The following is a 16,403-nucleotide window of genomic DNA, read 5'->3' as shown; positions in this document are numbered from 1 at the left end:
CGGAGCAGCTCCGGCGCATCGTCGGGGGAAGCAGGCCGGCGCAGGTTGCACCGCGGCGACGGGATCCCAGTTATGGAGCCCGCCGCGAAGTGTCAGAGGACCGCTGAGGATGCGGGCCAGGGTAGCTCCCGGGCTTCCGGCCCTCGCGGGACCCCCTGAGTAGCCGCGTCGCCACCACCACCGCCGGGAGATGCCTCCCCCCCCGGCAGCAACAGCAGCAGCCACGGGTTGCGCCTCCGCCGCCACCTCGGGAGCAGCAGCAACAACAGCCATGAGGTGCGCCTCCGCCGCCGCCTCTGGAGCAGTAGTAGCAGCGAGGTGCGCCTCCGCCACCGCCTCGAGAGCAGCAGCAGCAGCGGCAGTCGCCGAGCCTCCGTGGGCGCTGGAGACCCGGCGCTTCGGGGTAAGTGTTCTTCCGTTCACTCCCCTTATTATCGGTGCTTCGCTTTTTGCTGAAGGCTTCTTCTCTTTGTTTGCCAGGGCTTCTCGTCCAGGCAGCTCTTCCACCGCCACTGGCTCATCAGTGGTGGTCCAGGCGACCGGGGCCTCGGAGGCGACGGCGGGAGCGACGGCAGGTGCGGGGAGCTCAGGTGCGGCGGCTTCCGCTAACCCGATGGCGCCCAACGCGGTGGAGGCGGATGCGCCAACGCCAGGCGCAGCAATGCCCGACGCGGCGGTGGCGGATGCACCAGTGCCTGGAGCAGCCACTCCCGACGCGGTGGCCCCTGAGCCCCCAGCTACAGAGGCTGTCGCGCCGACATCGGGCTTGGCGACGGCGGTCACAGCGGCAGCGGGTGCAGCTACGGTGAGCACCCCGGTACCCGAGGTCCCGTCGTCTATGCCGGATGTCCCCACCCCCAGCTCCGAACCTGCAGCAGAGGAAGAGCTGGAGGTGGTCTCTGGTAGGCGGCTCCTGCAGGGTCCCCCGGAGGAGGATGCGGTTCCCCTTCCCCAGATGCTGGTCCGGGTCCGGCGGACCATAGAAGAGGCGACTTCTACCGCCGAGGCAGCCTTCCAGCGGGAGTGGGCGGCCCTGGAGAGCGAGCGCCAGCGCCTCGGCGATTGGCACACCCGCTTGGAGGGGCGCACGAAGGCCGAAGCCTCCCATGCTGCGCGTGTTCGGTCCGAACTCAAGGCCGACCTTGAGTCCTACCGAGCCAATCTTCGGAAGGTGTTCGACCGGGAGTTTGCGGTGGCGACCCGAGAAAAAGCCGTGGCGCTGCAGGAGGAGGCTATTGCCAAGGAGGAGGCCAGCCTCGCGGCTCAACGGTCCGAGTTCGAGTCTCGCAGCCAGGGACTCGAGGTCTGCAAGCTGGAGCTTGACAAGCTCTCCGAGTCTCTGCACGAATGGCGCCAGGAGCTGAAGGCGACAGCCAGCAAGCAGGTTGTTGCCGAGTTGGAGCTCGAGGAGGATAGGAAGTCCCTTGCAAAGCGGGAATCCCACGCCACCAACATGGAGCTCCAGCTTGCGCGTCAGCGCGAGGCCCTCAAGTCCCTGAAGGAGTCGGCGGCGAAGAAGGAGGCCAAGCTCGAGGAGAGGACCCACCAGGTGGAAGCGGCCCAGGCAGCACTGGACGCCCGGGTACAGGAGGCGGTCTAGGAGGCGGTCCGGAAGCTGCAGGAGGACCAGCTCAGGGGGCCCAGTGGATCGTCGACTGGGCGAGCGAAGCGAGCTCAGCGCTGGTGCCACTTGGAATGAGTCCAATCCAAGTGGCGGAGCCGCCAGCTTCGATTGCTGACGCCCTCCCAGTGCTGAACTCTGCTTCTGATAGACTCCGGCGCCTGGAGCCGATCCTTGCCGGTCATCTTGAAGCCGAGGGCCGCGAGCTGTGCCGGATGGTGGCGGAGTACTTTCTGACCTGCCTCCGGAGCCACAACCCAGCCATCTCGCTAGCCCCCGTGGTCGATGGTCCAGTGGCGGAGACGGAGGCCTTTGCTCGAGAAAGCGTGCGGGACGTCGTCGACTTCGTCGCTGCTTACTTCAAGCGGGAGCCTGCAGATCCCTGATCTAGACCATCACAGCAGGCGATCTTTTGTTTTTTGTGTTATGTAAAAAACATTGTACTTGTCGAAACTTTAATAGAAGAAAATTTCAGCTTAGCTGTTTGTCAGTTGTTCTGGTTTGCGGTATGCAGCACCCCGGCGCCCTGGCCCCCTGGTAGATAGGTTCAGTTGTTAGGACCTATCTGCTATCGGAGCTGAAGAAGACACTCCGGACCCCCATATGAGGTTGAGCAAGCGTCATTGGGCATAGGTGTAGCATAAATTGCAAGTCGAACGAGCGACTTATTCCCTGTATAGCAGAAAGAACTACAGAGAGTAAAATCAAACTCGCTTGTATGTTAGTAATGATACTGCAACTTAGTTGTTTGACGCATGCAGAATCGATTCGTGATGTCTGGCTCAAAGCGAACACTCCGGGCCCCCTGGGAGACAGGCTCAGTTGTTTTGAGTCTGCCTACCACCGAGACTGGACCTCGATCTGCATGCAATCTTAAAGCGGATGCGGGGACCCCCTGGTAGGTAGGCTCAATGGTTTGAGGCTAGCTACCACCAGTCTAGGCCTAACCTGCATACCACTCAAGGTCGAAGCTTAGTAGTAGGCTGCGGGACTTATTCTGAACCGGCCCCCAAGCTAGTACGAGGTCCGGAGCTCCGGATACGCAGGTCCAGGCAGTTCAATGCTTGTTATAGAGTGGTGGAGTGTGTAGGCTTAGGGTACGGAACTAGGCTAAGATGCTACACAGGGCTCCGGATTACTCCAGGAAACAAACACGACTTTACCGAACCTGGCTCCGACGTTCCAGACCCCTCGCTAGCAGTGGGTGAGGTCATTCTGTCGTACTCGATCCTTTGAGATATGGAGGTGGACCTGCCGTGTAGGACTTAGGAATCCAACCCTTGAGCTAGAACGAGGTCTGGGCCCCTAATTACCCAGCTCTGGGTACTAGAGCACTCGTTACAGGGTGGTGGAGCGTGTAGTCTTTGGGTACGGAACCGGCTAAGCGGCTACACAGGACTCTGGTCCACCCCAGGAAATAAGCACCCCCTCTCCAGAGTGGGTCCCTAGGGGTTCAGACCCTTATCCCAGCAGCAAAGGGGGTCCGGACCTGTACGGCAGTCCAGCAACTCAATACAGATCTTAGCTATAGTGACAAGAGTGGAAGTCCGCGCGGGGGTTAGAAAGGGAAAAGCTCGAGAATCGAAATGCGAAATAAAATTTGACACAAAGATAGAACTGGGAGGAAATCTTTCCTTTGCAACTTGATATACATGGCTGGTGCGAGGGATGCCAGAGGCCGGGTTTATGAGGGCGAACCTCTACCGCTCTGGGCCGCGCGTGCGATGGATGCCAGAGGCAGGGTTTACGAGGACGGACCCCCACCGCTCTGGGCAGCACGCAAATTCTATCTTATTACAAAGGAAAAATTCATTTCTCTGCTCTGCCTACATGTAAAACTTACGCAGATGCTATATATCCCATGGGTTGGGTAGCGGCACCCCATCTTCTATTGCAAGGCGAATGCATCCGGGCCGGCACACTTCTGTAACCTTGAAGGGCCCCTCCCAGCTGGGGGAGAGTTTGTGGAGCCCTGCCCGGTTCAGGATCCACCTCAGGACGAGGTCGCCAGCCCGGAGCTCCCTACTGTGCACGAACCGTTGATGATAGCGCCTGAGCGCCTGGTTGTAGCGTGCATTTCGGATTGCTGCTCGCCATCTTCATTCGTCAACGAAGTCCACATCGTCACGCCGCAGCTGTTCCTGCATGGATTCGTCAAAAGCCTGGACCCGTGGTGAGCCCAGGTGAATTTCCGGGGAAAGGCATGCTTCAGCCCCGTAGACCAGGAAGAATGGGGTCTCCCCGGTGGCTCGGCTGAGTGTGGTCCGGTTGCCCCATAGTACGCATGGAAGCCCATCAACCCATTTGGCGCCATGCTTCTTCAAGCAGTTGTAGGTGCGGGTCTTGAGTCCCCTGAGGATCTCTGCATTTGCTCTCTCGACCTGTCCATAGCTGCGGGGATGTGCCACGGACGCAAAGCATAGCTGGATGCCGATATCCTCGCAGTACTCTTGGAAGAGTCTGCTTTTGAATTGGGTCCCGTTGTCCGCAATGATGTGGTTCGGGATGCTAAATCTGCACACAATGGACTTGAGGAATGCGACTACTGATTTTTTAGTGATGTTCACCACAGGGGTAACCTCCGGCCATTTTGCGAATTTGTCAATGGCGACATAGATATCCACGCCCCATACGGTGAATGGCCATGAGGGCGGGATCATTTGCAGAGCTTGAGCCGGTGTATGTATTTGCTTTGCATGGAACTGGCATGCTTTGCAGGACCTTACCAGCTCAGCCGCATCCTGGAGTGTTGTCGGCCAGTAGAAGCCATGCCGAAAGGCCTTGCCAACAAGCGTGCGAGATGAGGAATGACTTCCACACTCGCCTCCATGGATCTCCGCGAGCAACTCGCGGTCCTCTCCCTGGGAAATGCACCGCATGAGGATACCATTGGCGCCACGATGGTAGAGATCCCCTTCTACCACCGCGTAGCGTTTAGCCAATCGTACTATGCGTTCAGCGGACACATCATCATCAGGGAGGATATTGTCTTTCAGGTAGTCCCAGATCTCGGAGATCCATGCATCGGGACCTCCCTGAGCAGGTGGGAGTGGCTCTATGAGGTCTCCAGGATCCTCAACAGAGCACACAACCCAGGGCGGGCACCACAGGTGGAATGCCGCCGGGACGGCTAGCTTCGAGGTGCTAGCTTGATCCCCTTCACCCAGTTCGGCAGGCTGGGCGGTAGGTCTCAGCAACCATCTTTCGAAGACGCCCTCAGGCACGGATGCCCAGGTAGATGCTCTCGCAGAGAGATCATCTGCTGCTGAGTTGAATTCGCGGGGAACATGTTGCAGTTCCAAAGTGTCGAAGTCCTTCTCGAGCTTCCTCACGTGGATGAGGTAGGTCGCGAGCTGGGGATTGTTGCAGCTGCAATCCCCTCAAACCTGCTTGATGATTAGCTGAGAATCTCCCTTCACCAGAAGCTGTTGGACCCCCAGAGACAGGGTTTGTGCCAGGCCAAAGATCAAACCTTCATACTCCGCCATGTTGTTGGTGGCCTTGAACTCAAGGTGCACCATGTACTTCAACTGATCTCTGTTTGGGTCGATGAGGACCACACCAGCTCCAGCCCACTGCTTGTGGACGGACCCGTCGAAGAAGAGTGTCTAGTGGGGCTCGGTGAAGACTGGCGTCCTGACTTCCGGCTCCGGGGGTCCGGTGTTGAGGTCCGGACCCCCAGAATTGCTTGGGGAATGAGTCCATTCCGCTATGAAATCAGCCAGAATTTGGCTCTTGACTGCATGGCGGGGCTGGAAGTCCAGCTGGAACTCAGCCAATTCTGTTGCCCACTTGGCGATGTTGCCCGTGGTGTTGGAGTTGTGCAGGATCGCTCTTAGGGGGTAAGAGGTCACTACAACAACTCTGTGTGCCTGAAAGTAGTGGCGCAGTTTCCTGGACGCAATAAGTATGGCATATATAAGCTTATGCGTCTCAAGATACTTGGCTTTTGCCTCGTGGAGGACTTCGCTGACGTAGTAGACTGGCTTTTGGATGGTCCGGACCCTGGCGACCGGGTCCGGCTCGCCTTTATCCACCACGTCAGGTCCTTGGGCCCCCAGCGGTTCTGGGTTCCCCCTGGGACAAGGCTCCTCCGGACCCCCTTGTCTGGGGTCCGGACCTTCAGACAGAGGAGTGGCTGCCGGACCCCCATGTGCGGGGTCTGCCTCACCATCCTTGGCCGGGGAGACCCTGGTGTCCCCCTGGCGAGCTTGCTCCATCCTCTCGGCGACCAGCACCATGCTGACCACCTCTGCGGACGCAGCAAGATACAAAAACAACGTCTCACCTGGCTCTGGAGCCACCAATACTGACAGTGAGGTGAGGTGATGCTTCAGCTCCTGGAAGGCTTGTTCAGCCTCTTCAGTCCAAGAGAATGGATCGGACCTCCTCAATAGCTTGAAGAAGGGGAGGGCCCTCTCAGCCAGCCTCGAAATGAAGCGGCTAAGAGCGGCCAGTGATCCAGTAAGTTTATGAACGTCCTTGATGCGGCCGGGAGGCCTCATCGCTTCGATTGCCTTAATCTTGGTTGAGTTTGCCTCGATGCCTCGATGTGAGACCAGAAAACCCAGCAGCTTCCCTGCCGAGACGCCGAAAATGCACTTCTCGGGATTCAGCTTCGTGCGTGTGGCGCGTAGCCGGTCAAAAACGAGGGACAGGTCCTCAACTAGTGTTGACCCTACCTTAGTCTTGACCACAATGTCATCAACATACAGCTCAACAATATCTCTAATTAGATTACAGAAAGTTTTATTCATAGCTCGTACAAACGTGGGTAAGGCATTCCGTAGACCATATGGCACGACAATATAGCAATAAAGTCCATCCACTGTTACAAAAGCAGTATGCTTTCTATCCTCTCTAGACATCTGAATCTGGTGGAAACCAGAGTATGCATCTAGGAAAGACAAAAGGTCACACCCGGAGGTGGAGTCCACGATCTGGTCGATACGTGGAAGAGGATAGGGGTCTCTAGGACATGCTTTGTTGAGGCTGGTTTAGTCGATGCACATCCGAAGCTTCCCGTTGGCCTTTGGGACGACGACCGGGTTGGCCAACCACTCGGGGTGGTGGACCTCCTTGATGAAGCCAGCGTGTAGCAGCTTGCGGACCTCTTCACGGATGAAGTTCTGCCGCTCCACGGACTGCTTCCGAGGCTTCTGGCGTACCGGAGTGGCATCGGGGTAGATCCTTAGATGGTGCTCGATCACTTCCCTGGGGATCCCGGGCATCTGTGACGGTTCCCAGGCGAACACGTCCACATTTTCCCGGAGGAAAGTGATGAGCGCGTCTTCCTATTTCTCCTCCAGGTTTCCCGCGATGCGGGTGGTCCTGGAGGAGTCCGCTCCGATCTGCACCGTCTTCACTGGAACGTCATCCGGATCAGACGGCTGAACCTTAGGTGCCTTTGTAGGCGCCCTGACTTGCGAGGTGGATGGGTCCTCCTCAAAACATGCAGCCTCTGCCGCCAGAGCATGCAGTCTCTCAACTGCAGTGACGGCAGCGGTGCGGTCACCACGCACGGTGAGGACACTGGCAGGGGAAGGCATCCTCAGGACCAAATACCCATAATGGGCAATGGCCATGAAGCGGTAGAGAGCCGGCCGGCCAATGATGGCATTGAACGGGAGGTTCACCTCCGCAACATCGAATTGGATGCTCTCTGTGCAGAAGTTCTCCTCGGTCCCGAACGTGACCGGCAGAGTGATGCTCCCCAGAGGGAACACCGGATGTGGGCCCACTCCGGAGAATGGGCGAGAGGGAGTCAGCTTGGACTCCGGGATCTGCAGCTGCTTGAACGCTGCATAGCTGATGACGTTGAGGCCGGCCCCACCGTCTATCAGCACGTGATAGAGCCTGATGTTGGCTATGACAGGGGCGGTGACTAGAGGTAGTACATTGGCTCCGGCCAGTTCTCCGGGCAGTCAGATGGCCCGAAAGAGATGGTGGTGTTCATCCACCTGTGGTGCGGCGCCGCCTTCGAGACCCCCGGCTTCACCGAAAGGACCTCTCGGCGAAGGGTCTTCACGTCCCGCCGGGAGTCAAGCTCCCAGCTTCTGTCGTACATTACGTACAGCTTCTTGCGGCGCTCCCCGTTGTCGGAGTCGGAGTTATCGTGGCGGTAAACGCCCTTCAGCTCCCTAACGGGGGATTGGTACCCCAGCTCCTTTTCCCCGGCAGCGGTCTCACTGTCGGAGGCTTTCTCCTTGCCAGACCGCTGGCTAGGAGGGGGTGAGCCGTCCTTGGAAGACTGCTCACGCCGCCCATTGGCCCGCTTCGTGAGTTTCTGGATCTCGCGGCAGTCAGCGGCGTTGTGGCGAGCGGTGGGATGCACTGGGCTTGAACCTCCGCTGCCACCTTGCGAGCGCGGGCGTTTGCCATGCGCATTATGGCCCCCAGCCACTGCCGCAGCAGCTGGTGCCGCCACTGCAGCAACTGAACCGCCGGGGTGTGGCTCCCCGCGACTCCGGTTCTTGTTCTTTTTCTTGCCACCGCCCTGGGCGGTAGCCCCGGAGCCACCAGCCTTGGCGTCTCCGTCTTGGGGGGCTGAGTGCCATGCGCGGCCCTCAGCGGCCCTGGCACACTTGTCAGCCAGGGAGAAAAGTGTGGTAACGCTTTCCACCTCGTGCGTCGCCAGTTTCTCGAGCATCTTCTCATCACGTACCCCCTGGCGAAAAGCAGTTATAATAGATGCATTAGAGATACGAGGAATGGTACCCCGTACCTTGGTGAAGCGCGAGATGAATGCCTGGAGCGTCTCTCCGGGTTTCTGCCTCACGGCGTGGAGGTGAGCCTCCACACCATGCTGCTGGTACGCACTGGCGAAGTTCGCAGAGAACCTCGCACAGAGCTCCTCCCAAGACTGAATTGTCCCAGGAGTGAGGTTCATGAGCCAAGTCCAGGCTGGCCCAGTCAAGGCTACATGAAAGTAGCTCGCCATGACGGCGTCGTTACCACCAGCTACTGTGATTGCGGTAACATACACCTGCAGGAATTCCGACGGATTAGTGGTACCGTCGTACTTCTCCGGCAGGTGTGGGCGGAACTTGGACGGCCATGCCACCGCGCGGAGGTGATCCTCCAGCGCAGCGCAACCCACCCCAGCCACCGGGGTGCCCGCTTGTATCCGGGCGTTCACCGGAGGCTTGGGTGCCGCTGCATCCAAGTCGGCGTTGAGGTTGCGGCCCTCAATGTTGAGGCGGCACTCTCGCGCCCTTTCCACGGAGATGCGGGCGTCCTCACCCGCGCGCCTGGGGTTGAGCTCTGCCCGTAGGTCTTCTATTCGTGCACCCCTCACGGTGGGAGAGCGCACGGACGCAGACGCAGCACCCTGGCGCCGATGGTAGGGTACCACCGCATTGCCAGGCGGAGGTCGTTGCCCAGTCCTTGCAGAACTGGGGGAGGCCTGAGCCAGATGGAGGAGACGGTCAACGTCATCCCGCCACTGCCTCAGGGCGTCTGGCGAGGCTGCAGTAGCCGGAGGGTTGCGAAGCAACTCCCGAGCTGCCGCCAGCGTTCCGCCGCTCGCAGCTCGTGAGGGGGCCCTTGACGGGCGCCCTGACTCTTGCCGACGTGCAGCGCACGCCGCCGCCGACGGTGGCTGCTCCACGGGCACGATTGCCCCTGGAGCAGGAAGGCGAGAGGCGTGTGGCGCGGATGACGCCACACACTCCGTCATCTCCACGTCGTCGTCGTGGTGGGAGTGCTCAGCCACCCGAACCATGGAGACGAGCAAGAGATGAACTAAAACCAGCTAAATGTGCCCCTACCTGGCGCGCCAATTGTCGTGGAGTGGAAACCCACAGCCGGGTGGCGTAATGCACCCGCCTAGGCCCAGAGGATGAGTACTCGGGGGTTAGCTAGGACTAGTTCGATCTTGCTGGAAGAACACGATGAACACAGCTGGTTTAGAGTGGTTCGGGCCGCCGGAGCGTAATACCCTACGTCCACTGTGTGTTGTATTGTTTGTGTTCCCTTAGACTCGAGAGAGTCCGAGAGAGTTTGGTGTGTGCAGCGAGCGCCTCCCTTTTATATCTCAAGGGAGGCGCGTACATGGTCGTTGGGTCCCCGATAGGTGGACCCAATCGATGTAGTATAAAATAACGTACTGTTCATACATTATGGCGTTGCAGGCGAAGGAGATCTCATTCCTGAATTTACTTGCTCTGCCCATGGGAATCCTCCGTCCAGCATATCCATGCCCTATCTTGTCGAAACGGCGCCAGGGTGTAGCTTGCGGCGTTGCCTGCAGCGTAGCTGAACGGGCCGTGTAGCTTGCGGCGTAGGCGGCATGATGGAAATGTGCCGTGCCGTCGTATCCATTTAATGCGGCAGACGGGCTCTGCGCGGATGCGGCGCATGCAGCTGTACTGTGTACCTCGGTAATATGCGGTCTACAGTGAGGCCCGACAAAGGCTGCCCCGCGTGCCGCCGCTGCAGAGCACGCCTAAACCACCCGCATTGAATGCGGTGGGTGGGCGAGTTTTCCAGCGGAAGACCCGCGCCCGCGCCCGTGCCTGCGGGACACGTGGCGGCTCTGGACCCCCCCCCCGGCGCGCGCATGGGAGGTCCGGATGGATGCGGGAGGTCCCGGACCCCTATGGGAGTCCGAGGCCTCGGCTGTTGGCTCGGAGCTTCCCCTCCTCAGGGACACGTGGCGTCTCCGGACCTGTCCCGGAGCGAGAAGCGGGTCCGGAGCCATTGGCCCGGTGAGGTAAGAGGCTGACCCGTGGGGCCCGGCTGCTCCGCCCCTTATGGTGTAGTTACGGATGACTACGCGAGTCCTGCCTTGCTGTAGTAGAAGTGGGTATCTCTGCTATAGGGTACCGACAGTTTCCAACAATTCATGTGAACCCTCCGGTTCATGTAAGGATTGTTATCACAAATACGATATGTGGTCTGCATCCTTAAATTAAATTCAGGCTCTTATAACAGGACTTGAGCATTTAGTGTAAAGTTTTCTGTGAATCCAGGCATCTGGCTGAATTTTGGGTACAATATGAACTTCAGAACTTTTGGATTGCAAACTGGATATTGATAGTATCGTACTACCCGTTGTTTGCATCAACTCCCAGTCCTGTTCACTTCTGTCAAGTTGTAACCATCTGAAATGTCTGCTCCAAAACCCGCCAGTCCATAGCTAAAATCATTTGTGCTGCTTTGCTGAACAGGCAATCGTAGCTCTCTGAATTTGAATTCTCCGGGATAATCGACGATTTTCCATTCGAACCCCCAAATCATGAATTCCGGGCCAGGTATGATGAAATGAAATGTTACAACTCGATCAGGCCATCGCCTGACGCTCTGCAGCCTTGGAACATGTACATGAGGGCACAATGCAGTGAAAATTTCACAGTGCCGCAAACAGAGACGAGGCAGTGCACGCACGACGGAACAGGAGAGAACACCATCCATGGCGGGAGTTCGTCGTCGCAAAGGATGGAGGGACCTAACTCTTGAGGAAGAAGGTAAGAGCATAGTCACATAGTTCCCGGGTCGATCGGGTCGTGGATCGGGGTCGAGGATCGAGGGTCGAATGTGTATAAAAATGCGGGTCGAAGGGAGTAGTTTGGAACCAATGACCCCGGGGTCGACCCTCCGGGTCGATGACACAAGTCACGTAGATCTCATATGTCCTACAATTAGAGATGTGTAGTCTGGCAAAGATATAAAAGCAAAAAAGGAGAGAAAAGAAACTTGGGCTGCCCATGTTGGCCCAAATAGCCCATTACTCATCTAACGTAACCCTATCTTTGAGTCGCTGGCTGCTACACGTCGCATGCTGCAGCCGCCGCCATCTCTTTCCTCCCCGTTCTGCCTCTGCTCTGCACTGCTTTCACCAATATGGTAGCTGACTGCAGCATCTGGCACCATCCGAGAACAAAATTGGTAGTCCATGGCTCTCTCATGCCTCCGCAGTCCGCACTCCACCAGCGAGACCCGCCGGCATGGTCCGTCATCTGCGCTCTACTGGGAGGCCGGCCGTGTGCGCTCCGGTGGTAAATCGGGACGTGAACCAGCTAAAATTGGGTCGACGACCCTGGTCGTCCCCGATCCTCGATTTGGGACGACGTTCCCGGGTCGAGGAACGTGAGGTCGACCCCGAATCTGGTGACTATGGGTAAGAGAGAGCCGGATCCAGAATTGAGTAACAAAATAGGGCTTATCTGCAAATTGATGTGCAATTATTTACCAAAACACCCCTGGTTTGGATCACAATTAATAATCATGATCCAAATTAGGGGGTTTAGGGAAAATATTGGATCCCATTTTTACATATTAACCCTTGTTTTTGTATCGCGGTTATTAGTCACCATCCATGTTTTTTGCATATTGCCCCTGGTTCTTCTGCCACCCGCCAGTTCGCCGGCCATTCCACCATTGCCGTCCTCCGCCGCCTCTCCATCCGCCAGCTGTTCCACCTCGCGGGACGCGGCCACCATCCTCCGCCGTCTCTCCATTCGCGGCCGGAGGTCACGCTCCTCGAGCCAATTCTGACTTCTGAGCGTCGGCGAAGGAGGACGCCACATCCCCAACTTGGGCTTTTGATGCAACGGCCGCCGGAGATGCTCGGCTTCCAATGATTTTCTCACGGGGAGACACGCCGCCGACCGAATGCCGATGGACCGGGAGGCTGGGTGATCCGGCCACGGAATGGCGCGCGGCAACGTCAAAGTGCTCCCTAACCTCGTGCCCAGACCGGACCCCGACGCAGCTGCGCTCGCGGACTACGGGGCTGTTCGGCTGATCGGTTCTCGACTTGTCTCGACTTATTTTCTCTCACATAATACTATTCATTCTATCAACCAAATACTATTCATTCAACCAGGCGCCGAACAGCCTCTACCTTCTAGACGGCGACGGCTCGAGGCGTGGACGGCGGAGGTCTTCCACCCCGAGCTAGTGCGGCGGCTCGGCGGGGAGCAAGATGAGGAGATGGTGGCGCTGATGCCGGGACGATGGACTTTGGCCTGGCGCGCGTGGACGCTTGCCTCTCTCTCTCTCGTCGGCCCACCGTGAGGGAAGAAGGCTGTTCAGGTTTGGGACGAAGGGGCGTCAGCTTTCACCTTTCAGTATTCAGAATCTGACTCCTATATTTCAAGGCCAGAAACGTGATCGATGTTATGGTACAACGAAATTGAGAAAACTGTCTGAAGCTCGCTCGTATTACAGTCAATGAGAACAGAGCTACATATTAGCGACTTGTCCTTTGTCAACTTCTCAGCATGGCTTCATCTCCAACCATGCCCCTCCTCTATCCGAGGCAAAACAGAAAACGATAGGGAAAATTCTCTTCTGCTATTTGGTTGCCTCCGCAGGCCCCAGCAGCAGCAGTAACATCATTGCATAATGAAAATGATGTACAATAGTTCAAAGTCAGTTCTTTTTCTCCAACTATGGTAACCTTGCTTCTGCGCCATCTGTTGACGGTGTTCCGCTTTTCTTGACGCCAAAAGCAATATAATTCACACTGATATCATCTGACAGGGACCACTCTCCACTCAACGGATTATAAACAAACCCGGCCATCTCTTCCACCTGGAGATAGATGCCAACATCCCAAGCTATCAGCAACATAACTTTATAAATAAAATCAGCATGTTACGGTGATTGAAAACTTACAGAGACAGAAGCCTTTTGCAGCATTAGGGCAAGCTCCTCGGGGGTGACCAGTTTGGACCACTCATGTGTGCCTTTAGGAAGCTGTGCATAGGTACAATAACTCAGAATGCAATATCAATCTTAAGTTGCACTAGTACTTTAACCATAAGCAAAACTATGCCAGTACAATTGTAGAAACATCATAGTATTGAATGGTTCTCTGGGGATTTCACCCGCAAGGCCCATTAATGGATCCTTTCTGACCAAGGTAACAAAAGCCAAGAATCAGCCGAGAGCCTTGATTTCAGAATAGTTACCGGTTTAATTCACAGCTTCTCTTCATTACATCATTAAGACTTTCATATTCGAAACGAAGTCTTCAAATCAGACAAACTTTGAGCAGCATAAGCCAACTTGTTTATGGATCTAAGACCCTGGTTCTGACAACACTGCAGGAAGCAAGGGGCACTCTCTATATGTACGTCCGTAGAATCATTTGTTAGGAATAAATGAACTACCATGTTCTTTACAACTCAGGTTCCTAAGAAGCATTAGCTGTCAGAATAGGCTGGAACTACAAGTTGCACTCTCTTTTTTTTGCGAACTACAAGTTGCACTCTCAAGTATCAAAGACTTCACAAGACAGTTCTGCAACACAACGGGCTGGCCAACTAAATTTATCAATTTCAGAAAACGAAGCTAAAACATGAAAGAAGGGCTAGATACTAACCCATCTGAGGATATACTCAGCAGCAACTATTGCAGTGGCATATGCTCTCATTGACCGGTTGATTGTGGAAACCACAGTGGCACCATTAGGAACTGCCAAAGCCGAGAGAGACTGGCAGAACTCCAAAGGATTAGCGACATGCTCAATCACCTGTAAAATATATGAAGTTCAACCCATATTCCAGATCCAACGTACAACAGTTAACAAGGCTGTAGATGAAATGAGCCTGAAAAAAGCAGTGTGGCATGTTTAAAGATTCTATTGCTCAGGATGAGCTCATATGCTGATATTCGGTCTTAAATTTCATAAGTTTCTCATAGACCAGTTATGTAGGTGTGCACAGGGCACTGATATTCACATGGATCCAGATGTACATGAAACAAATAGCCCTACCTAACCTTATGACCGAGCTAACACAAGTATAAGCATATTTCCACTTAATGATTAATGCACATAAAAGTACTGAAACTGTTTGATCCACATTTCTAATAGGTAAAACTCTCAAGCAGAGAAAAGATGGCACAAATGGAAAGTTCTATGCAATAATATACAGAAACAACAAGGTATCTTTTTCAGTATCATTCAGGTCAAAGGCTCCTCTATACTTTTTTGGAGACTAGGAGAGGATGCGTGCTGTTGTAACAAAAAATATGTGTACCTCAAGAGAAATTACAGCATCAAACATCCTTTTCTCTTTTACCAATTCCTCTGCGTGTAAAAAATTTTCATATAAGTTTTGCTTCAGTCATAGTCATAAGAATATCAGGGATCAGTCACTTTGATATCCAAATTTGTTCTTGTCGGTACCCTGTAACAGGGATACCCACTCTTACTGCAGCAAGGCAGGACCCGCGTAGTTACCCCTACCTGGCGCGCCAAATGTCGTGGTGCTGCAAACCACAGCCGGGTGGCGGAAGGCACCCGCCCTAGCCCAGAGGGTGTGTACTCGGGGGTTAGCTAGTCTTAGATCAATCTTCCTCAAGAACTCGATGAACACAGCAAGATTTAGAGTGGTTCGGGCCGCCGGAGCGTAATACCCTACGTCCACTGTGTGTTGTATTGCTTTCCCACGAGAGTGAGAAGGTGCGAGAGTTTCAGCCTATCTGGATTGTGGAGATCGTCCTGTGCACAGCGGGCACCTCCCTTTTATATCTCAAGGGGGCGCGTATACGGCTGTTGGATCCCCGACAGGTGGGTCCAACGATGCGATATAAAATAACGGGGTGTTCATACATTATGGCGTTGCAGGCGAAGGAGATCTCTCTCTTGGATTCGCTCGCCTGCTCCCGGAGCCCTCCGTCCATCATGTCTTGGCGCTGTCTTGTCGAGACGGAGCCCGACGCAGCTAGTAGCATCGCCTGTTACGTAGCTGAGCGGCTGTGTAGGGAGCGGCGTAGGTGGCATGATGGAAAAGTGCCGAGCCGTCGTATCCATTTAACGCGGCAGACGGGCTCTGCGCGGGCGCGGCTCAGGCGGCTCCACTGTGCTCCTTGGTAATACGCGGCGTGCAGCGGGGCCTGACAAAAGGCTGTCTTGTGTACCGCGGCGGCAGAGCACGCCTTGTCCATCGCATTAAATGCGGTAGGTGGGCGAGTCTTCCTGCGGAAGACTCGCGCACAACCCCACGTCTCCGGGACACGCGGCGGCTCCGGACCCCTACACGGTGAGGGGCGTCCGGACGGGCGCAGGAGGTCCCGGACCCCTCTGGGGGTCCGAGGCCTCGGCGGTCAGCTCGGAGCTTCCCTTTTGTGTAGACACGTGGCGTCACCGGACCCATCCTCAGGCGGGGAACGGTCCGGGGCCATTGGCCTGGTGAGGGAAAAACCTGGCCTGTGGGGCCTGGCTACTCCATCTTTCCCGCGCAGCTACGGGTAACTACGCGGGTCCTGCCTTGCTGCAGTAAGAGTGGGTATCCCTGTTACAGGGTAGCGAAGAAGTCCACAAGCTCCTACACGCCGGCTTCATCGAGGAGGTCCACCATCCCGAGTGGTTGGCCAATCCGGTCGTCGTCCCAAAGGCCAACGGGAAGCTCCGGATGTGCATCGACTACACCAGCCTCAACAAGGCATGTCCAAGAGACCCCTATCCTCTTCCGCGTATCGATCAGATCGTGGACTCCACCTCCGGGTGTGAACTTTTGTCTTTCCTAGATGCATACTCTGGTTTCCACCAGATTCAGATGTCTAGAGAGGATAGGAAGCATACTGCCTTTGTAACAGTAGATGGGCTTTATTGCTACATTGTCATGCCGTATGGTCTAAGGAATGCCTTACCCACGTTTGTACGAGCTATGAACAAAACCTTCGGTAATCTAATTAGAAATATTGTTGAGGTTTATGTCGATGACATTGTGGTCAAGACTAAGGTAGGGTCAACACTAGTGGAGGACCTGTCCCTCGTCTTCGACCGTCTTCACGCCACCCGCACCAAGCTGAACCCAGAGAAGTGCAT

At 55.8% G+C, this 16,403-nt stretch overlaps 2 protein-coding genes across 2 annotated transcripts; one reads left to right on the top strand and one right to left on the bottom strand.

Moving 5' to 3' along the window:
- The first annotated feature begins 613 nt into the window (after positions 1-613).
- Positions 614-1,600, top strand: LOC120670473 (ensconsin-like). The gene is made up of 2 exons (XM_039950568.1): positions 614-805; positions 920-1,600. Exons 1-2 carry the CDS (start codon positions 614-616, stop codon positions 1,598-1,600), a joined length of 873 nt encoding a protein of 290 aa, XP_039806502.1.
- An 11,158-nt stretch (positions 1,601-12,758) lies between these two features.
- Positions 12,759-16,403, bottom strand: LOC120670471 (ubiquinone biosynthesis O-methyltransferase, mitochondrial-like). Its single transcript, XM_039950565.1, has 5 exons — positions 16,380-16,403; positions 14,611-14,691; positions 13,953-14,102; positions 13,244-13,324; positions 12,759-13,159 (listed from the first exon to the last, which is right to left on the bottom strand). The coding sequence occupies exons 1-5, from the start codon at positions 16,401-16,403 to the stop codon at positions 13,016-13,018; spliced, it is 480 nt and encodes a 159-aa protein (XP_039806499.1). The 3' UTR covers positions 12,759-13,015.

The sequence above is a fragment of the Panicum virgatum genome, chromosome 4N (genome assembly GCF_016808335.1).
Source record: "Panicum virgatum strain AP13 chromosome 4N, P.virgatum_v5, whole genome shotgun sequence".
NCBI classification, from domain to species: domain Eukaryota; kingdom Viridiplantae; phylum Streptophyta; class Magnoliopsida; order Poales; family Poaceae; genus Panicum; species Panicum virgatum.
This window is presented reverse-complemented; position numbering and strand designations above follow the sequence as displayed.

Bases quoted from the DNA above. Each gene is read 5' to 3' on its own strand.
- LOC120670473 (XM_039950568.1), top strand. From the start codon at position 614: ATGGCGCCCAACGCGGTGGAGGCGGATGCGCCAACGCCAGGCGCAGCA. The intron at 806-919 runs GTGAGCACCCCG...CGGCTCCTGCAG, and splicing joins CGGCAGCGGGTGCAGCTACG to GGTCCCCCGGAGGAGGATGC.
- LOC120670471 (XM_039950565.1), bottom strand. From the start codon at position 16,403: ATGCACTTCTCTGGGTTCAGCTTG. The intron at 13,325-13,952 runs GTTAGTATCTAG...ACCTATGCACAG, and splicing joins CTGAGTATATCCTCAGATGG to CTTCCTAAAGGCACACATGA. The intron at 13,160-13,243 runs GTAAGTTTTCAA...ATCTATCTCCAG, and splicing joins TGCAAAAGGCTTCTGTCTCT to GTGGAAGAGATGGCCGGGTT.